Here is a 23,419-nt window from a genome sequence, read left to right on the forward strand (position 1 = left end):
TTGACACAAGAAACCCTGGTAAATTTCTACAGAGGTGTGGTGAAAGTTGGCTGACCAGCTGCATCATGGTCTGGTGTAGGAACACCAATACCCCTGAGCATAAAGCCCTCCAAAAGGTAATGGACATAGCCCAGGACATTACAGGGAATACCCTCCCCACTATTGAGTACATCTACAGGGAACGCTGCTGTCAGAGAGCAGCAGCAATCATCAAGGATCCACACCACCCAGCACACGCTCTGTACTTGCTGCTGCCATCAGGAAAGAGGTTTAGGTGCCACAAGACTCACACCACTAGGTTCAGGAACAGCTGCTAACCCTCCAGCATCAGACTCCTCAATGCCAAAGTAAATCAAAGACTCATTTAAGGACTCTTACTTGTGCACTTTGTTGATATTATTTTTGTATTGTACAGTCAGTTTGTTTGCATTTATTATCTGTTTGCAATTCTTTGCTTGTTTATGTTTACACTGTATACAGATTATTTTTTGCTCTACCAATTAGTGGTAATTTTGCCACGCCCGCCGGAAAAAGGAGTCTCAGGGTTGTAGGTGCTGTCATATATCCACTCTGACAATAAATCTGAAGTTTGAAACTTTGGTTAGGGTGTACTTGGAATATGTCTCCAATTCACATTCCTAATTCCAGTTCAGAGGAATTTAGTGGTTTTAGAAAGGGTACAGAAGTTATTACTATGATGGTGGCTGGGTTAAAGGGCTGATTTATGGGGAGATATTGGACTAACAGATTATTTTCCCTAGAACTTCAAAGGATGAGGGGCAACTTGATAAAAAATTATAAAATTATGAGAGACATGGATATGGTGGACAATCAGATATTTTCCCTAGGGTAGAGTTATCGCACACCAGATAATGTCATTTAGTGTGAAGGAAAGTTTAAGGGAGATGTGCAGAACAGACTTTTACCCTAAGTGGTGTGTGTCTGGAAAAAGCTCCCAGCAGGAGTGATGGAATGAGATACAGTAGTAGCATTTAAGCAGCTTATAAACACATGAAAATGAACAAAATGGATGGCTATCTATCATGTGCAAGCAGTAGAGTTTTATTTTACTTTGGGCCTTATGTTTGGCACATACATGTGGCTAAATTGACTCTTCCTTATGCTACATAATTCTGTCATACTGTAGCATCCTACCGCTGTGGCAATGGGGCTGGTGCTCTGGGCGGCAAGCGCAACCAAAAGGAACCAGACCACGCAGCAGCACTGGCCCCAGCAAGCAAAACAGTGGATGTATGGCTAGGGCAACGTAAGGACCAGCGACCCCAAAATGGCACTGGCCCCGCTGCACAGCCAACAGACAGGGACAGCACATGGGGAAGAAGGTATTGTTATATAGGAACGTACCCGCATGCGGGAAACCAGCTTTTGTTATACAGGCTGTTACGTCAGCAAAAGGGGGAAATGGTGGGAATGCAAATGGTATCAAAGCCAGGCTTAAGCCCCCAATAAACCAGAGCATTACCTGACTACACTCGTTCGTGTGTCTTACTTCTGTGATGGATTATGTTATATTTTATAATGTATATAGATAGGTTTTGAAGGAGATAAATTGTGAGTTTTTTTAGTGTAGGTCACAAACATTTCACAACACAGATCTCATTTAAAATGTCAGAGTTCTGCTCAAGCCAGACAGTCCAGGCTCCCAGTGCTATTGTAAAGGCAAAGGAAACTGCTTTGCTGAAGGACTTCACAAGTAGATATTAATTGGACATGCTGTGGAGTATGTTTTGGAAAGCAACAGATGAACAGACTCAGAAAATCGGGTCTGGTGCTGTAGTCTGTGTGAATGCAATTTGCTATTCTAAGAGAGTCATGTGGTTTTCTCTGAGAGGGAGAGAGAGAGAGAGAGAGAGAGAGAGAGAGAGAGAGAGAGTTGAAGACGGGTTGTGAGTTCTTAGTTCAGCCTGGTCAAAGTCCTGTGGTCCATACAAGAGGAAATGACTGGCTGCATAATGTTTCACAAAATAAGGGAAACAAAACAAAAAGGAACTCAGTGTTGACCTGAAAGAAAGAGGTTATCATCTGGAAAACTCTGATGAGGCTAGTTTCTCCTGCAAGATGATGAAGTGGCTGATCAAAAGGAATCAGTTTGTGTGTGTCCAACAAGCAACAAATCTCTTTCTGAAAACTGACAAGAACCTTCCTGAATGGGAACCATTTACCTTTCACACACCAAATCCTGACGAAATTCATAAATGTTAAACTCTGTGCACAGAATAAGAAATGCTTGATAGCAGTGAACTTGGAAGAGTGAGAAGTGAGATTGGACTGTGAATCAAATAACTTTTCTGAATTTACACATGAATCAAATAACTTTTCTGAACTTACACACACATTACATACACGCGCTCTTAGAATTAGAAGGGGGATAAGTTAAGTTGAGTTAATAGTGATAAGTTAAAGTTTGATCCTGATATAATGTTTTTAAAAAAATTAAAATAACTTTTGTTTAACTAAACATTTGTCTTGGTAAATATCTATTGCTGCTGGATTTTGGGGTCTTCTGGGCCCGTAACACTTCCAAGTAGCACGCGGCTACAATTGGTGACCCCAATAGTTTACACGGCGTCTAAACCCAATGATGAACCGGTAGCAGTTCAACCTCAAGCTGCCGACCTTCTGGACGAATCAGCCATGCATGTGGTTTGACCAGGCTGAGGCACAAGTTGCTTTCAGGTTCATTCTCCACCAAGAATGCGCCTGCAGAAGCAGATGCAGACCTGTTGATGGTTGTTCAGGTGGTAGCCCTGAAAGCACTACACTGTGCTCTGAGGCACTTCTCCTGCAGCTGTCCCTTCAGGACATCGGGGCAGGGCATCCGGCACGGGACATCAGGGCAGCCGGCACGGGACTTCGGGAAGGGGCTGCCAGTGCGGGACGTACCCTGCAGCCAGACCCTTGCCGACCCACTGAAGGAACAACAGCCCTATAGAAGAGGCGATCCCGATGACCAGTGGTATTTCTACCACCAGAGAAGGGGTTTCGGAGCCCGCCAATGCAGACTGCCTTGCACATTTCAGGGAAATGCCAGGGCCAGCTGTCGCTAATGGCCATGATGGCTGGCCAATAGGATAGCCTCTTGAATGTGTTGGACCACCAGTCTGGATGGCAATTCCTCATGGACACAGGAGCAGAGATCAGCATCCTGTCCCTGTCGGGACAGGACACCAGGAACAGATAGGCGGCACCCATGCTGAGGTCTGCCAACAACAGCACAATCAAGGTCCAACTGCAGTTGGGAAGCAGCCCCTTCTTGTGAGTGTTCACACTGGCTACAGTGGAACAGCCGCTCCTCGGGGCAGACCGTGCATGCCCACAGCCTTCTCGTGGACCTTAAGGGTTGGAGTCTGGTCCAAGCATAGATTTTTCCAAACCTTCCCCCTCAACGACGCCAAGCCTCCAGCACAGCACCTGGACTCGGTGCAGCAATCAACAAATGAACATGCCAAAATTATGGCAAAGTTCCTGGCAGTGCTCATCCCCCAATTCATCATAGCAATGCCCCGGCATGGAATAAAACACCACATCCTTACTCAAGGCCCATCGCTCCACGCACAAGCAAGACTCGTTCCCCTGGAAAAGTGTCAGCTGGCGAAGGAGGAATTGAAGAAACTGGAAGAGCTCAGAATAGTACAGTGGTCAGACAGCACATGAGCTTCTCCCCTGCACATGGTGCCCAAAGCCACTGGGGGTTGGAGACCGTCCGATGACTACCGTCGTCATAATGAGGCCAGCACACTAGATCAATACCACGTTCCGCACATCCAGGACTTTGCAGCCAACCTGCATGGGATAAAGATCTCTACCAAAGTGGATTTTGTGTGGGATATCATCAGATCCCAGTACACGCTGATTATATCCCCAAGACCACCACCATCACCCCACTCGGCTTGTTCAAATTCCTGCACGTGCCGTTCGGGTTGAAGAATGTCATACAGACCTTCCAGTGGCTGATAGATGCAATGTACCGAGACCTGGATGGCATCTTCGTCTACTTAGATGACACATCGTTGTGGCGAGGAGGGACCGACAAGAACACTTCATGCACCTTTGCAACATCTACTTGGCTGAACGAATTCAGACTGACGATCAATCCAGCCAAACGCCAGTTCAAGTTGGAGGCCATCGACTTCCCTGGCCATAGGATAACCAAGGAAGGGGCCACACCACTACCCAGCAAGGTGGAGGCAATCCGGAAGTTTCCTAGGCCCAGCACAACAGGAGTTCATGGGATGATCAACTTTTCCAAAGGTTCATCTCCATGGCCACCTGGTTTATGAGGCCCTTATTCATCTTGATGGCGGCAAGGCAAAGGACAAAACATGGGATGAGAAGTCAGAAGAAGCCTTTGTGAAGGCCAAGGAAGCCCTGGCAGGTGCCACTTTTTTGACACACTCCAGGGCCTGATGGAGGACGCCTCAGAAACAGTGATCAGTGGAGTTCTGGAGCAGCAGATTGAAGGGAGTTGGCAACCCCTGGCTTTCTTCAGCAAATATTTGTGACTACTGGAACTAAATACAGCACTTTTGACAGAGCGCTTCTAGTGCTGTACTTGGCTATCTGCCACTTTAGGTACTTCCTCAAGGGAAGACTTTTAAGGCCTTCACAGACCACAAGCCGCTGACTTTCACCTTGGTCAAGATCTCGGACCCCTGATGAGCCCACCAACAGTGTCACCTGTCTTACATCTTGGAGTATACCACAGATGTAAGGCATGTCTCTGGCAAGGACAATGTGGTGGCCAATCCACTTTCCAAACAGAGTATCTACACATTATCAAAGGGAGTGGATTTCGTGGCACTGGTGAAGGTGCAGCATGACAATGCAGAGATGCCCAAGAACAGGACAGCCATATTGGGACTGCAACTCCAGGACATCCCAGTTGGTGCCGGTTACATGGCAACCAGCCAGGTCAGACCTATTGTCCTGGTGGCTTGGAAATGGAAGGTTTTCGATTCCATCCACGGGCTGGTTCACCAATTTATCAGGACCATAATCTGACTGGTGACCAGCAAACACGTATGGTATGGATTATGAAAACAGGTCAGCAGGCAGGCGAAGGTGTGCATGCAGTGCCAAACAACCAAGGTGCCGTGGCGTACCAAGACCCAATCTCAGTACTTCAAGCCCATCAACCACGTCCACGTGGACATAGTGGGACATTTACCAGTTTCCCAGGGTTTCTGCTACCTGTTCACGATGGTCCATCTCTTCACCAGGTGGTCGGAAACAGTCCCGCAGGCAGACATATCTATAACCTCGTGCGCCAGAGCCCTCATCTCCTCTTGGGTGGCATGGTCCCACATTATATTGGACAGAGGGGCCCAGCCTCTGGTTCGACTTCGCCAGCCTAGGGGGCACCAAGCTGCACCACACACCGGCCTATCACCCACAGTTAAATGGAGCGCTTCCACAGGCATCTCAAGGCTGCGCTCATGACCAGACTGCAAGGACCTAACTGGATAGACAAACTACCATGGACACTGCTAAGTATCTGCACAGCACTCAACACCTCTTTGGGTGAATTCGTCTATAGAGTTCCACTGGTGGTCTCGGGGGAATTCATACCGTCTCCAGGCGGACAGCAGGATGGTGTGGCAGCTCTCTTCCGTGAACTATGGGAAAGAGTCGGCAACCTGGCCCCAACTCCATCTGCCAGGCACAGACATGCAAGGAGCAACATACCCTAAGACCTGCAGGACTGTGTGTATGTTTTCACTGGCAGGGGTCCACACCGTCCACCACTGCAGAAGTCATACGAGGGTCCGTTCCAGGTCATTCATAAAAATGGAGCAACATTCGAGCTAGAGGTTGGAGGTAAGATGGAGGTCTTCACTACGGACAGGTTAAAGCTGGCACACCTGGACCCGGCACACCCAGTCGAGAAACTAGCACCACGTAAAGGAGGCAGGCCACTGAAACCTGCAGAGACATTTCCTCAGGGTACCAAGGACAATACCGCCAGTTCTGGGGGTGGGGTCGTGTAGCGGCCTGCCACGGCAGCATTCAAGCTGGCACCAAGCACAACCAAAAGCCAGCAGATTACGCAGCGGCACTGGCCCCAGCAAATGAGCCGGCTGATGAACGGCTTGGGCAGCATAAGGGCCAGCGACCCCAAAATGGCACTAGCCCTGCTGCACAGCCAACAACTAGGGAACACGCACAGGGAAGAAGGCATGTAGGAATGTACCGGCATGCGGGAAACCCACTTTTGTTATATAGGCAAAAGGGGGAAGCAGCAGGAACATGAACAGTATAAAAGTCAGGCTTGAGCCCCCAATAAATCAAAGCTATACCTGACTACACTCACGTGTGTGTCTTTTTTCCGAGTCGTGCACGGCTACAGTACAAAGTTTTCATGTTAATTTATGTCAATTTGAACTTCCAGTGAAAGTCATAATAATATTTTTCTATTAATCTACAAGCAAGCCATTTCTTTTTATCATTGCAGCTTGAAGATTTGAAGGCTAAAAGTGCACAGTCTCATTCAATTATTCATTTAGTAAAAACTAACAACATCCGACTCATTACTATCATCAATATGCTGATGTGGTGAGTATTTCATCAATCATAGTTCAGTAGGAGGCCATAATATCTACAATGACCCTTTATGTCCCCCTACATCATTTTTACCCATATCTCTGGAAATCATAATCACACATATCATTAAATCGCTCGTCTTCATTTTGCTGCTCATTCTTTTGGCAATCGCCGTGAATCTATACCTTCAGTAATTTACCGATGTCACGTGGGTAATAATGATATCCTCACAGCCCATTGGAGCAGATGATTGGTCACAATGCACACCAACAGTCATTTTGATCATGGCTTTGCCACATGGTGCTGTTTTCCTGATTGGAATTACCTCAATTTCAGTGAATTTTGATTCTCCTATGGATAACAGTAAATAAAAAAGAGCACTTTTATCTGAAGTTAAATGAAAAAATTTCCAGATGATTAATACACTGAAGTGCTGGAGAAATTCAGCTCAGCAAAATTCGACTTTTGTGCTTTTATTTACAGATTCCAAGATCTCATTATTAACTGCTCTGTCATCTTATTTTTTTCACCATCAAATATTTGTGCATCTCCCAGACTTCTCTGTTCCAGCCACACAAAATCATTGTTAGTTTGTGATCCTTCTCTATTACACTCACAAATTCTGCCTCCAACTTTCAGCCCATGGAGTTTTTGGAATTGCACAGAACTGGAATTATTGATCGTTTCTAACGTCTCAAACCAATGACAACAAAAGATGCAATTCAAAAGCGTTAAATTTTAACTCTATATTTATTAGTGACTATTAACAATATAATGCCTTAACACAATTAACCCACTATAAGTATCTATAGCAAATATACAGATATCATATGTTCATAAATAGAGTGTATGTTTAAAAAAAACCCAGACCATTACAGTCTGTGCCCAATGTTCAATAAAGGAAAATTTCAATAACGTCAGTTCAGTCAGTCAAGTAAGTCAGTCCAAAAAAAACGCAGTTCACAGAATTCAATCTCAAAGTTCAATGCCTAAATTTAATTCTTTAACTGATAACAAAGGACATCATGTTGAATGTTGGAGAGAGAAATGACAGATGTGGTGTTGCAGTCAATTTACAAATCCTCACTTATGAGGCACGTGCATTTCACACAGCTCTCCAGCTGCCCTCTGCCACTCCAACTGCCATTCTGCTGTTCCAACTGCTGTTCTCTGCTTCACAGCTGGATTCTCCCTTTGTTCTCAAAAGTTCCAAGCAATTGGAGAGTCAGTGCTCAGCTCTGCTACAAGTTGCAGGGAGTTCTTAGCAAAAGCCCATCCTTTATAACGACAGTCCACAATCCAAAACATCAGTCCATGGTCCATAGCAACCTGTTTCATCAATTTCTATTCACATAGCAACTTAAATAAATGACAATAATTCTTACAAAATAAATTATCTCAGGATTTATCTTTTGAAAGAGAATTTCAAGCTACATCTTTACACTTGGTGCAAATGAATAGTGTACCTCCTACCATGTACTTTGGCTGGGTCTCGCAATGGCTGTGTGAATTTTAGGGATCCAGTACACCTTACAAGGGTGCAATGGAACTATGCATAATTATAATCCGGAGCATTTGATTTTACAATATATTCTAATGGAAATGCTGTTGTTTCATAACTGGCTGTCTTGGAAGCTTGTGTACACTTTCTAATATTTGATAATATATATATGAATCTGATTTGTATCTGACTTCTTTGGGGAGATGGCGGATGTAATGTCAAAATTGAATGCAATGGGTTTAAGAAGGAAAGTTTTGGAAAATTCTTTAAAATAATTTTTATCATTTGCAGGATGATTATAGCAGTTGGATTCTTTGGCCTGTCGTTGAACACTCCCAGTCTTTATGGCAACAACTATTTGAATTGTTTCTTCTCTGGTGTCATTGAAATTCCTGCCTACATAGCATCCTGGCTTTTGCTTTGGAAGTTTTCACGCAGACTCAGCCTTTCAATCATTCTTGTTTTTGGTGGAGCTGTCATTTTATTCATCTCATTCATCCCTTCAGGTAAATTATTTTTAGAGTCCAGCTAAAATAATTGCATTCTGATTTTTATTAAACATTTCAAGCTTGAATTTTATGGTTCCCCCAAGTAAGTGGTTTTAACTTCCTACTGCATAGTTCCATAAACTACCTCAATCTCAATGATCTTCTGATTATTGTGAGAATGAAGTGCTAGGTGGAGAATACTGAGAGAAAATTAGTAGGATGAAAACTTCCAAGGAAAAGAGAGCGCGAGAACTAAGTAACTTAACTGTGATTTTTCTAAAATACTTTTGATTCCTGAAATCTTACCTTTTAATAAGTAAAATTATTTTGATTTAATGAAAGGTGTGAGAAAGAAACCAGTTACATTTTAAATGAATTAATAATTTGGCAGAATTAGTTAATTTCTTTTTATGACCCAAAGATAAAATGGCATCATCAAAGCACCTGTAAGGGTTTGTTTCCCTATTGGATATGTTCACAGCATATTAAGCTATTGAGTGGATGCTGAGCATAAAAATCACTGAAACAGTTCCTTAAATTTGGAGCTGCAGTCATTCAAACTAGCGAAGAGTATGCCAACTATTGAATGAACACTCCAATGAAGAAGTAACATTTAAAAAGGTTCTTCCATGATTATTCACATCTGATTTTATCTGACTTTAATTTCAGAAAAGTGACACTACTGCAGTAAGAAAAACAACTCTTAATTTTGTATTATTGGGCAATTTGTTCTATTCTGCAGTGGGGTATTTGATGCAGCTCTCATTCAAGGCTGTGTCTCTTTGGTCTTGTGCAGTTTTATAACACTGTTTTGCAACATTATGTAATAGCTCCTTTTCATTGCTTGTCTTTTTTTAGACATTCAGGCCATTTTGACCCAAAAGCTCATGCCACTCAATTACTCCCAATTAACCTACACCCCCGGTTCATTTCGAACAGTGAGAAGAAACCGGAGCTCCCGAGGAAACCCCATGCACACACGAAGAGAACATGCCAGCTCCTCACAGACAGCTTGGGATTTGCATCCCAGTTCCAATCGCTGGTGCTGTAGTAGCGTTGCCCGAGCCACTATGGCAACTATGTCACAATGTTGATCTGCTTATCAGCAGCGTTCATAACTCCCTGTTATTTTGACATCCTATTGCCTTGACATTGATTTTGAGTTTGCTGGACGTGTTATTTAATTTTGTAAAACAGGTCATTCTGCATCAGTTTATACATTTGACTTGGTGGGCGCTAGCACGTGATTGACATGGAAAAAGACAGGAGACAAGATAGACAATAGCAAAGTTGGTCCACTCTTCATGTATTGTTCAAAGTGTATGCAATCACTTTGAGTTTTTCTTAAGCATCCCAATCCATAGGTTTGCTCCAAGGTTCAGGAACAAAAATGGGAAATACCAAGCTCCTTTCTGGTTGCTTGCACCCTGAAGTCCCTGTGTAATTTGCCCACTCAGAATTAATGTGATGTCTTTATACCATGTGCTTCATTTTCACCTGTTAAATAATTATAATTCCAACCTTATTTCATTAATATGTGTTGAGAATCTAGAGATGTCCATTGGAGAAATACATTGAAAATTGTCCAGGAATGTCTTGCCTGCCATTAATTGTAATGAATGAAGTGTGCACCATTTAATCCTGATTTATAATTCCATCTGGCAACTGCTTATGACAAAACAGGTATTCAATAAATCTGTCTACACACAGGCAGATGGCAAGATTTTACAGACAATTACATAGAAGCAAATCCAACAAGTTTATGATTATTTCTGGGTTTATTTAGATTTTTCAGAACTTGCCACTGTGCTGGTGATGATTGGAAAACTTGCCTACACATGTGCCTTTGGCATGGTTTATGTCTACTCCGCTGAACTGTATCCAACGGCTATAAGGAACACGGGCATTGGAGTGAACTCAATGGCCAGCAGGCTGAGCTGTATCCTCTCACCTTATATTTTTTATCTTGGTAAGGTCATTGTTTGACTATATGTATGTAAATGAAACAAAACCTTTTGTATGATTTTATGGTAGTGTCCCAGAACCCACAAACAATTTGAAGGCCCATGCTACTTGTGCAAATGTTGTAAAGATAAAAGAATTCACAAAAATACAGAATAAAATCATTCCTTCCATTCTCTTCTACTATTTATACTATTTCTACATTTTTTTTACATTTTTAAAACAAAAATTATGGCATTTAGTGAAAGGATTAGCATGGTGAATATTTACAGAATTTAGAGAGAACTTTTTAAGTGTCAGGTCTTTAAATAATCACGAAGAAAGGACCACGGATTTATAATAGGTCATTAAATAAATCATTATATTTATAAATTTGAGCCACTTGCACTACAATACTTCTCTTATTGTGGACTAACGTGAAACTGGCAATTGTCATTCAATCTTAACAATTTTCTCTATGCCCTTGCTTGTTCAGAAACTCTGTTTAGGGCAATGGAATAGTGTGTTGATAAGCCTGGCCTTTTGCTATGCAACGATGAAGAAAAGTTGGTAATAGGTTCAGAAGCTAATTTCACCTTGGTGTCTACAAACATTTCATTGAATGTGTGAGAATGTAGTAAGGTCGCTACGGATACAGTTAGGTTATAGCTCTCAGTTATAGCCCTAAGGCTGTAGCTTGAATCCGGAGGAGAAGAAAGACACACACATCAGTAGAGTGTATTCGACACTGAGTTTATTCAGTGGCAGCTCTGTCTTTTCTAGTTAGCTCAGCTGTGTCACCACCAGGGCGTGGCATGAGCTGGTCAGATGCCAGTTGGTTACCTCGGATGCCTGGGCCCCAATTGGGCCCCCTGTGATCCACTGGCAGTGATTGGCCAGTTTCACCACTCTGCTAGCAGCCTATATGGAAATGGCTGTATCAGCCCGCATGATGCTTTGCTGGTCACCACATTCAACAACCATTTTCTGTGTTAGCCCGAGCCGCAGGCTGCGCGCCTCTGCAAGGCTTTGGTTATATGTATTTTGACAGTCCTTGCCCTATCTTCCCATATATATCTTATATGTATTTCAGTCATATCTCTTAAGTTAAACCATGTGACCAAGAGGATCTATTGTCTCCATGGATTTTAACATGTCTTGGATCTAGAGTGAGCTAGACAACTGCATACAAAATTGTTTTGGTAGGAGGACTTAGAGAGTGGTTCTAAAGGGTTGCTTCTCAGGGTAGACCCTGTCACCAGTGACCTTCTACAGAGGTCAATTCTGGGTCATCTATTGTTTATCTGCTATATTAACAATTTATATGAGTATATAACTGGCATAATAAATAAGTTTGATATGCCACCAAAAGTGGTGGTGGAGTTGACAGTGAAGAAGTTTATGAATGGTTACAAGAGGATTTGGATCAACTGGGATCATGGACAAATGAATGATGCAATTTGGTTGATTAAATGAGAGTGAATCGTAGTACACAATGACTTGGGGTTACAAGTATACAATTCCCAAAAAGTGACAGCATAGTTAGAAGGAGCAGAGAAAAAATGTACGTGGCATGTTTGTCTTCTGAGATCAGGGCATTGAATACAAAATACATCATGTTAACCTGCTGGCCTTTTGCATCTTCTTTTCTCCTTCATGTATATAATATTACCCTTTTTTTTAACTTTCATCTCATTCAAGCATCCGGTCCCAACCTGAAACAATGTTCAACTTCAAGTTTATTGATCATTGATTGTACCAGTTCAACCTGATGAAAGTGATCTCCAATCCATGGTGCAAAAACAGTGCAAACACACATGCAAACATAAAACACATACAAACTATACATATACACAGGGACAGGTCATGTCTAACAAATTTTATTGAATCTTTTGAGAAGGTGAGGCAAAGATGGTTTACCAGAGTCCAGCCCAATAACCTGAATATACCTGATCTCAGGAGCTAAGCAGGATCATGCCTGGTCAGTACATGGAGGGGAGGTCACCTAGGAATGCCAGGTGCTGTAGGTTTCTGTGAGGGGCAAAGTAGAGAAAAGTTAAAGAATTTCATTTATGTTGCATTCTAAATGACATGACAATAATGGAACCTTTGCCTTTATCTTTAGGGCAGTAGATGTTTAAAATGCCAAATGAAGTTCATGTGGCTAATAGGTGAATCTAAAAGGTATAGATACATGGGATCCACAGTGAATTGATGGTTTGGGTTTAAAATTGGCTGCCCCATCAATGACAGAGGGTAGTGCTGAAAGGATATTCTGTTTGCAGGTATGCAATCAATGGTGTTCCACAGGCATCAGTGCTAGGACCCCTGTTGTTTGTGATGTTGGAATATAAATGATCGGGATGAAAAAGTCAGTGAATGGGTTAATAAGTTTGCAGATGTTCTTCTTCATAGTGAGAGTGGGAATGTTGAACGAGATGCCAGCGGAAGTGAATGCAGGCTCATTTTTGACAGTTAAGAAAGGTTTGGACAGGTACATGGATGGGAGGGGTATAGAGGACTATCGTCCATGTGCAGATCCGTGGGGCTAGGCAGAATAATAGTTTGGCAAAGACTAGAAGGGCTGAAAGGCTTATTTTCTGTGCTGTGATGTTCTATATTGAATCTATATTCCTGTCTTATAAAATATATTAAAAATAAACATTATTCATAAATAGTAGTCACAGGAAGTTGTTCTAACAGTTAGCAAATATTCAGCAATCTCACTGCCTGTGAGAATAAGCTGTTCCTCAGCCTGATGGATCTGGTTCTCATACTTCTGTACCTCTTTCCCCACAGGGTAGCTGGAAGATGCTACAAAGTGTGGGATGGTAGGGTCCTTACAAATTTTGCGAGCTCCCTTTCAAGAACAATCCCAGTAAATCACATCAGTGTTAGGGAGGAGAGAGGGATACCTCAGTGATCCTTTCTGCTACTTCTATGGTCCTGTGGATAAATCTGCTATTTCATGCTTTACTGCAAACATAACACACGGTGATGCAGCTGGCCAGGACAATCTACATGGTATTCCTAGAGAAAGTTGACAGAATGATGACCAGTAGCCTTGTCTGCCACAGCCTTCTAAGGAAGTGTAGTTGCTGTTGTGTTTTCCTGATTTGAGGAGGTGTTAAGTATCCAGGATAGGTCACCTCTTCAGTGAATTGCGAAGAATTTGGTCCTCTCCCCTCTCTCTCCACTATCGAGCTATTTATGTGAAGTGGAGGCTGGTCCTTCCTGGTCCTCCTGATGTCCATGATCATCTCCTTTGTCTTGTCCACATTGAGGCTCAGGTTGTTACTCTCGCACCATTTCATGTGATTCTCCACCTCTTCCTTGTATCATGACTCATCTTTGTTGCTGATGAGGCCAATTAATGCAATGTCATCAACAAACTTGATGACTGTTGGAGCTGGAACTTGCCTTTCAGTAATGGGCCAGTTGTGTGAACAAGAGCTGGTTGAGCCTACAGCCTTGAGGTGTGCCAGTGCTTAGTGTCATGGTGTTCGATGTTCTTCTGCCAATCAGGACAGACCATGGTCTTTCCATTTGGATGTCTTCAATCCAGTTACAGAGAAAGGTGTTGGGCCCCAACAAGGACAGCTTCTCCACTACACTCTGTGAATGATTGTATTAAGTCAATGAACAGCAGCCTGGCATACAAGGCATCATTCTCCAAGTGGGTCAGAAAGAGTGGAATAGTTCCATCTGTAAGCATATTAAAATGAGTCCAGCATCTCTGGGAGGTGCACTTTCATGCGTTCTATCACCAAATTCTTGAAGCATTACATAATAGTGGAAGTCATTGCCACTGTGGGGTAGTCATTGCATCCTGTTACTTTTGCTCTCTTTGCTATTGGAATGATGGTAGCTGTCTTAAAACTCGTGGGAACAATGGACTGCAGCAAACACTTGTTGACGATCTCCGAAAGGAACTCCCTGTCAGTTGGTCTGCACAGTCTTTCAGTACCCAACTGGATATGTTATCTGGTCCTGCTGCCTTGTGTGGGTTCACCATGGTGAGGGCTGTCCTCATCTCAGGTGCAGCTATACAAGCAGCCTGTTCTTTAGGGAGAGACGGAGCTTTGTTTGTTCTTCTCATTGAACTGTGCATAGAAGATGTTCAGTCTGTTTGGAAAAGTGGTGTCATTGTCATTGACTCGCAAGGTTTTCTTATGATCTGTAATTGTTTTGATTCCTTGCCACGTGCCTCCAGCCACTGGTGTCGCACAGCTGACAATTGCATACCTCCACTTCGGCTGATTGCATGGGAGAGTTCAGCCCGAGCTCACCTTAGTGTCAACTTGTTTTCTGCCCTGAAGGCTGTATCTCAAGCTTTGAGAAGTATATGAACCTCTGTGTCCAACCATGGTTTATGATTAGCACTGGTTGTTTCTCATTTTTCCCCTCCCCCACCTCCCCACCTCCCCACCTCACACCCAACCACCCCTACCCCTCCCACCATACCCCACCCCCACTCCTGCCACTTCCTGATCTCCTGTGAACTGCATACCAGGACAAATATATTGTCCTGACTGACCATTTCTACACTTGAATGCTATCTGATCTTTTGAATTCTTCCAGCAGCTCATTGTTTGCTCAAGACTCTAGCATCTGCAGTGTTGATGTTTTTATACCATCTCAGATGCAAGAAGGCCTTGAGTAAATCCACAAACAACAAAGAAATAAAGTGTCAAGCTGACAACCTAATCTTCAACTTTATGGAAGAGACACAGTCATTAAGACCACATGCAATAAAGAATTCAATCTGATTCTGGTAATTACACATGGGTCTGCGACAGGGAGAGTCATTCCAAGGGTTCTCTTCACCTACCACATCATGGTTACTGAGGAGTCGCTCTTTAGTTGAAGACACAATGGACATGAGCTTCTTGTGAAAGCTCCAAGATAAATGAAGGAACTTGGATTACAAAAGGCTTTGACTTTGTCAATCAGAGGAAAGTGCAAAGAGTGTCTGGACAGCACAGGGGTGGGGGTGGACAGAGCTGCTGCTTCACACCTCCACGTGGCTCCAGTTTCATCTCATATCCCAAATACGTGTGGTTCAGTTGGATAGGTGGTCTCTTAAATTGCCCCAAGCATGTAAATGAGTGGTAGAATCTGAAGGAAGTTTATGGAAATGTTTGGGGGTGGAGGGGGGTGGATTTAAAATGAGATTAATGTGGGTTTAGTGTAAATAGTTGGGTGATACATCATCTAAGTGGGCCAAAGGGTGCATTTACCTGTTTCTGTGCTGTACATCTCTCTGACTGTGACTCTAACAGGGTAGGAGGGTAAATGTATTCAACCACAAAATGGCAGTATGTGGGCTTGACCTTGTAATTAATTATCTTTGAAATTTCTGACCAGTTCCCCAGTTATTCACTGGAAAAATCATTCTTTATTTTACTGGAAAATGTTAAGTAACAAAAATGGATTGAAAATTAACTTGAAAAATTGTTATTTTGAAGTATCTGTATTGAGGGTATTTATGGACAAGAAGATGTGATGTGTATAATGTGCAAGGCTCCATGTTGATAAAAATATCTTGTTTTTTTCACAGGGATATATTATAAGTTTTTGCCTTATACACTATTAGGAGGTTTAACAGCATTATCAGGAATTTTAGTGTTGGTTCTTCCTGAAACCTTCAATCATACTCTCCCAGACACCATTGAACAAATGCAAAATATCAGGAGGTAGGTTGAATAATTTTTTTTTCTATAATTTCTCACTGTTCAGGAAAATTTCCTTAATCAATTTCACACCCACATTTTCTACTTGGATCCTGAAGAAACCTGGCAGTGCAGTATTCCCATCATACTGCAACATCATTCCAGTCCAATTCTTTCAATGTACCTCATCTACAGCCTCCAGCAGGTTAATTCTGGCTTCATGCAGTCCTAGATGTTCCATCAAGTCAAGTCCTGCTCCTGTTCTCCCACACATTCAAGCAGAGGTGGCTTCCATCTCCAGCTTTTTTAATGATTAATAATAAGTGGTAAATACTTACACTTTCTACCCAGTGAGTTAAGATTGATGTTTTCCAATGAACCATCATGTGAAAAGTTTCCTTTTCCAACCTTGACTGTGCCAATTTGTGAATAGAATTCTTCATTATTGTAATATTTTTATTTGATGACTGATCACCTGATATTTATGAAATTATAACAATCTAGAGTAATATCTGACTCTATCCATCTATAGACTCAGAGAAGGTTTCCGATTAATGTTCATTCTTCCTCACAACACTTTTTATTTGATTACAGATTCAGATATCGAGGTTTGCCCAAAAATGACTTCTGTATTTATAAGAAAAGAAACTTGAACACTGTTATAAAAGAAGAGGAGAAAATTAAACCAGCAACTGACCTGCAGGAAAACAAAATTGGATAAGCAATCACTTTTCCCACCTTAAATTGTAATCTATTTTTTTTCTTTGGCTTGGCTTCGCGGACGAAGATTTATGGAGGGGGTAAAAAGTCCACGTCAGCTGCAGGCTCGTTTGTGGCTGACAAGTCCGATGCGGGACAGGCAGACACGATTGCAGCGGTTGCAAGGGAAAATTGGTTGGTTGGGGTTGGGTGTTGGGTTTTTCCTCCTTTGCCTTTTGTCAGTGAGGTGGGCTCTGCGGTCTTCTGCAAAGGAGGTTGCTGCCCGCCAAACTGTGAGGCGCCAAGATGCACGGTTTGAGGCGTTATCAGCCCACTGGCGGTGGTCAATGTGGCAGGCACCAAGAGATTTCTTTAGGCAGTCCTTGTACCTTTTCTTTGGTGCACCTCTGTCACGGTGGCCAGTGGAGAGCTCGCCATATAACACGATCTTGGGAAGGCGATGGTCCTCCATTCTGGAGACGTGACCCATCCAGCGCAGCTGGATCTTCAGCAGCGTGGACTCGATGCTGTCGACCTCTGCCATCTCGAGTACTTCGACGTTAGGGGTGTAAGCGCTCCAATGGATGTTGAGGATGGAGTGGAGACAACGCTGGTGGAAGCGTTCTAGGAGCCGTAGGTGATGCCGGTAGAGGACCCATGATTCGGAGCCGAACAGGAGTGTGGGTATGACAACAGCTCTGTATACGCTTATCTTTGTGAGGTTTTTCAGTTGGTTGTTTTTCCAGACTCTTTTGTGTAGTCTTCCAAAGGCGCTATTTGCCTTGGCGAGTCTGTTGTCTATCTCATTGTCGATCCTTGCATCTGATGAAATGGTGCAGCCGAGATAGGTAAACTGGTTGACCGTTTTGAGTTTTGTGTGCCCGATGGAGATGTGGGGGGGCTGGTAGTCATGGTGGGGAGCTGGCTGATGGAGGACCTCAGTTTTCTTCAGGCTGACTTCCAGGCCAAACATTTTGGCAGTTTCCGCAAAGCAGGACGTCAAGCGCTGAAGAGCTGGCTCTGAATGGGCAACTAAAGCGGCATCATCTGCAAAGAGTAGTTCACGGACAAGTTTCTCTTGTGTCTTGGTGTGAGCTTGCAGGCGCCTCAGATTGAAGAGACTGCCATCCGTGCGGTACCGGATGTAAACAGCGTCTTCATTGTTGGGGTCTTTCATGGCTTGGTTCAGCATCATGCTGAAGAAGATTGAAAAGAGGGTTGGTGCGAGAACACAGCCTTGCTTAACGCCATTGTTAATGGAGAAGGGTTCAGAGAGCTCATTGCTGTATCTGACCCGACCTTGTTGGTTTTCGTGCAGTTGGATAATCATGTTGAGGAACTTTGGGGGACATCCGATGCGCTCTAGTATTTGCCAAAGCCCTTTCCTGCTCACAGTGTCGAAGGCTTTGGTGAGGTCAACAAAGGTGATGTAGAGTCCTTTGTTTTGTTCTCTGCACTTTTCTTGGAGCTGTCTGAGGGCAAAGACCATGTCAGTGGTTCCTCTGTTTGCGCAAAAGCCGCACTGTGATTCTGGGAGAATATTCTCGGTGACACTAGGTATTATTCTATTTAGTAGAATCCTAGCGAAGATTTTGCCTGCAATGGAGAGCAACGTGATTCCCCTGTAGTTTGAGCAGTCTGATTTCTCGCCTTTGTTTTTGTACAGGGTGATGATGGTGGCATCACGAAGATCCTGAGGCAGTTTACCTTGGTCCCAACAAAGCTTGAAAAACTCATGCAGTTTGGCATGCAGAGTTTTGCCACCAGCCTTCCAGACTTCTGGGGGGATTCCATCCATACCTGCTGCTTTGCCACTTTTCAGTTGTTCGATTGCCTTATATGTCTCATCCAGGGTGGGAACCTCATCCAGCTCTAGCCTTAGGGGCTGTTGAGGGAGCTGGAGCAGGACGGAATCTTGGACTGAGCGGTTGGCACTGAAAAGAGATTGGAAGTGTTCTGACCATCGGTTGAGGATGGAGATCTTGTCGCTGAGGAGGACTTTGCCGTCTGAGCTGCGCAGCGGGCTTTGGACTTGGGGTGAGGGGCCGTACACAGCCTTTAGAGCCTCGTAGAAATCCCTGAAGTCGCCAATGTCCGCGCTGAGCTGTGTTCGTTTGGCGAGGCTAGTCCACCACTCATTTTGGATCTCCCGGAGTTTGCGCTGAAGATGGCTGCATGCGCGACGGAAGGCTTGTTTCTTCTCTGGACAGGACGGCTTTGTAAGGTGAGCCTGGTGGGCAGCTCGCTTCTTTGCCAGCAGCTCCTGGATTTCCTGGCTGTTTTCGTCAAACCAGTCCTTGTTTTTCCTGGAGGAGAAGCCCAGTACCTCTTCAGTGGATTGCAGTATGGTAGTCTTCAACTGATCCCAGAGGGTTTCAGGGGACGGGTCCGTGAGGCGGGTTGCAATGTCGAGCTTTGCTTTGAGGTTTGCCTGGAAGTTTCCTCTCGCTTCGTCTGACTGCAGGTTTCCAACATTGAACCTCTTTCTGGGGGCTTTATTGTCCCTGGGCTTTGGCTTGAAGTGAAGGTTGAGCTTGCAGTGAACCAGCCGGTGGTCAGTGTGGCATTCCGCGCTAGGCATGACCCTGGTGTGAAGCACATCTTGTTTGTCACTTTCTCGCACCAGGATGTAGTCCAGGAGGTGCCAGTGTTTGGATCGGGGATGCATCCAGGTGGTCTTAAGGCTGTCCCTCTGCTGAAAAAGGGTGTTTGTAATGACAAGTCGCTGTTCTGCGCAGAGCTCCAACAGGAGGCGCCCATTGTCGTTGCACTTGCCGACGCCATGCTTGCCCAGGATTCCTGGCCAGGTTTCTGAGTCTTTGCCGACACGAGCGTTGAAGTCGCCCAGGATGACAACCTTGTCGGCTGTAGGGGTACGTTGGATGAGGTTGCGCAGGTCAGTGTAGAACTTGTTCTTTTCTGCTGGTTCCGCCTGGAGGGTTGGAGCATAGACACTGATGAGGGTGATGTGACGCTTGTTTTGAAGTGGGAGTCGCATGGACATGATTCGGTCCGAGAGGCCTGTCGGAAGGTTTTCGAGTTTGGAGGCAATGAAGCTCTTGACCATGAAGCCTACACCAGATAGGCGTCGTTCATCCGAAGGCTTGCCAGACCAGTAGAGTGTGTAGCCCGCGCCGCGTTCTTGGAGGCTGCCTACATCTGCCAGGCGGACTTCACTGAGAGCGGCTATGTCGATGTCAAGTCTGAGGAGTTCATGTGCAATGAGGGCAGACCGACGTTCAGGTCGGTGGCTGTCAGCCTTGTCTAGCATGGTTCTGATGTTCCAGCATGCTAGCTTGAGTTTGTGAGCATCTTTTGAGGGGGAGGACGTGGAGGGGGAGGACGTGGAGGGGGAGGACGTGGACCTGTCCTCGGGCCTGCGCAAAGGAGCTTTTAGGTGGAGTGCAGTGCGCGCAGTACTGGCCCCACCCTTTACACCCATGGTTCGTGTGCCGTGGCCAAGCAAGCTGGGACGTGGCAGCGAGTTGCTTGGGTCGTAGGTTTTATATCGGAGTGGCCTTCTCCTATGCAGGTTTCTTACCCGGGCTGGAGGGGCCTGCCTCCATTGTAATCTATTACAATGTATGAAAAAATGCAACTAAAATACACACGGATGACTGATCTATACAGATCAACAAAATACTGCATAATCACAGCCAACATTGATTATCTCTGTCCCATTGTAGATGCTGCCTGACTCGTTGAGTTCTTCCAGCAGTGTTTTTCACTGCATAGTTCATATTTCTTTCACATTCACAATGTTATAACAGAATCATACTCATAATTTGGGCAAGTTTGTTTATTCTTATCGAACTGGAGGAAGCAGTATTCTTTGGTCCTCGGTGTAAAAACATGCGAACCTATATACAGTATAGTCAGAACACACATATTTACAAGCTATTTATATATGGTACATGGATAGAAAGAAAGAAATATTGTTAAATCATGGCAGATTCTCAGAGGAATTGTATGAGCAATAAGAGCAGTTCATCAGTCAATCAACAGCCTCACTGCCCATGGGAAGAAGCCTGGTGGTTCCGGCTCTGATAGTTCTGTATCTCTTTCCCATTGGGAGTGGCTGGAAGATGCTGTGTGCAGGGTGATGGAAATCCTTAAAAAAAATTTGTGAGCCCTCTTCAGACCATGTTCCCAGTAGTCCACGTTGATGACCCCAGTGATCCTTCCTGCTACTCATGGCCCTGTGAATTGACCTCTGATCCAATGCTCTACAGCAGTGCTTTTCAAAATTTTTCTTTCCACTCACATACTACTTTAAGTAATTCCTATGCCATAGGTTCTCTGTGATTAGTAAGTGATTGCTTAAGGTTGTATGTGAGTGGGAAGAAAAAGTTTGAAAAACACTGTTTTAATCATACCTAATTGATTCATTATGTGCACTCCAAAGGAAATGAACCAATGACATTTTTCTCAAGCAAAATATTTCAATAACAATTGGGTCTAGAGCAGAGATTCTCCACCTTTTGTTCCACTCACTTATTTATATCTGATAACGTGACTATTTATCATATAAGCTATTGATATTTATTTGACAAGTTGTGAGGGACCTGAGCTATCATGGATGGAATAAGGTCTCTGAATATCAGCCTGTCTCAATCCCAGTCAAGATACATGCACAAATTAACTCAATCACAGAGGTAAAGAATCCTAGAGCAGTAATGCCTACAATTAATTCTGTGGGATCTGGAGAATATTTTGCTCCTGTGGATCCTGCAAAAATAATGAACAAGTTACCATAGCTGCAACCCATCAACCATCACCTCTTTGAGGATATTTCCATGAATACCCTACACCTACTTCAACTTAACTGCAGTCATGTTCTTAAGATGCTAGCTTAACTATTAAAATCAGCCTATCACTAAAAATGCATAGTAAAGGAATAGTAAGGATCCCAGTTCCCATTGGAGAATATTGCCATTTTCATGATACCAACAGAGGTGAAAATTATAACAAGTTTCTCCTTCGAAAGAATAATTTCATGGTGAGTCAAACAATTTCAGTTGGTAGTATTTGCTATTGGTGAAGGAGGTTGCACCTGTTCCATGTCTCCAGCTGAAATCCCAATTCTCATCGCTGAAATAAAATTGGGAACATATCATTAGGTCAAGTACCTGGAGAAAAATGTAAAAACAATAGTTATAAATTAGGATACATACTTCATAGTAGCAGAATATCATGAAAAATAAGTAATGATTGTGAAAGATATAGTGATTGATATAACATTTGGAATGATGACAATTTTTTAAAAAAGGTGATGAAGAAGCTTTCAAATATTTACACATGGACTAAATTACACGTGAGCATTTAGGTGGCTTTTGAGGAATATCAGTCATTCTTGAGAACAGAGTTTACCAAATTCAGGATATATTTGCTAGGTATAGGGGATTTAAATTGGTTTAGATCAAATAGTTGATTAAGTGCCTTGGGTAATCAAATGGTGAAAAGCAGACAACAATTGTATATAGAGGTTAAACCATAACACATTTCCTAGTAATGATTCACAGATGCAGTAAATCTGGAAGGGAATAAATAGTAAGGTATGCTTGAAACTTCTGGAGCAAGATATGATTGATTTTTTCTGTTTTTATGGCACGATTGATTGAAAATTATGAAATGTATAATTGTGAATGTTAATGATGTTCAGTTAAATGACACTTTTACTGAAATAAATCATGTTGATTTTATTAGTTTTCATTCAGGTGCCTTGCCGTTTGGCGTGGGTGATCATGTCTCTCCGTCCGTTGTGATCTCTGATCCTCTGAATTGTCACATTGTTATCTCTCCTGTTCTCCTTCCGTGAAGGCTCCATCTTTGAGCTGAGAACATAATCGATGTTGAGTTCATGATTATTCATGGGAAAAATACTGAAGTGGTATCCCATTGCCTTCTTCAGTTGCAGTGTCTATTCTAGACAGGAAGCCCTGACCATTGATCAGCAGATTCATCTGCCCAGTGTTTTTAGTATTATAATGATAAATTCCAATTTGTAGAATCTGCTTGTAAAAACCATCCATCATGGCTTCACGTGACACTGATTGGGAGGCTGAACAGGTATATCTCAAGGGAAAAATAGAGCATGAGATGGAAGAAGCACCTTACACCTTTTGCTGAGCAATTGCACAGCACTAACATTGGTGTTAGTTTTATTTAGTTATCAAATCTATCTTTATGACAAATGAGTTTATATTTGTAATTATTTATTTCTGAAACTGCTGAGAAGCAGTTTTAATTTTGTGCCAGTAGTCACACTCTGGTACCATTTTACAAAAAAAGGGAAGAAAGAAATTTCATTAGAGACAGCGAGTGGCTAAGGATCTCCACGTCAAGTGAAAATCAGCCCTATGCCCTTGGTCACCTGCCTACAGTGTCATAGCTACTGCTTAGTGTTTCCTAACTTGCTGCTTTGATGCTCTCCCATCACCTCGGAATTGCACGTGACTTGGATTATAGTGAAAGAGATGTTGTGCAGATTTAGCTTTGCTCTCTTCTCTGAGCACACTTGATTCCAAAGGCAAGACAGGGGCAAGTTAGCTGAGTCT

General features: G+C 43.3%; 1 protein-coding gene across 1 annotated transcript in view; it reads left to right on the plus strand.

The window, feature by feature from the left end:
* Positions 1-17,217, plus strand: part of LOC138743251 (organic cation/carnitine transporter 2-like) — an 83,561-nt gene extending 66,344 nt beyond the window's left edge. Inside the window, exons 6-10 of the mRNA XM_069898228.1 lie at positions 6,473-6,573; positions 8,354-8,568; positions 10,337-10,519; positions 16,052-16,187; positions 16,758-17,217. Of these exons, the coding sequence (XP_069754329.1) occupies positions 6,473-6,573; positions 8,354-8,568; positions 10,337-10,519; positions 16,052-16,187; positions 16,758-16,884 (762 nt within the window). The 3' untranslated portion in view covers positions 16,885-17,217. The remainder of the gene's footprint in view (positions 1-6,472; positions 6,574-8,353; positions 8,569-10,336; positions 10,520-16,051; positions 16,188-16,757) is intronic.
* Positions 17,218-23,419: the final 6,202 nt, after the last annotated feature.

Source organism: Narcine bancroftii, chromosome 9 (assembly GCF_036971445.1).
Source record: "Narcine bancroftii isolate sNarBan1 chromosome 9, sNarBan1.hap1, whole genome shotgun sequence".
NCBI lineage: Eukaryota > Metazoa > Chordata > Chondrichthyes > Torpediniformes > Narcinidae > Narcine > Narcine bancroftii.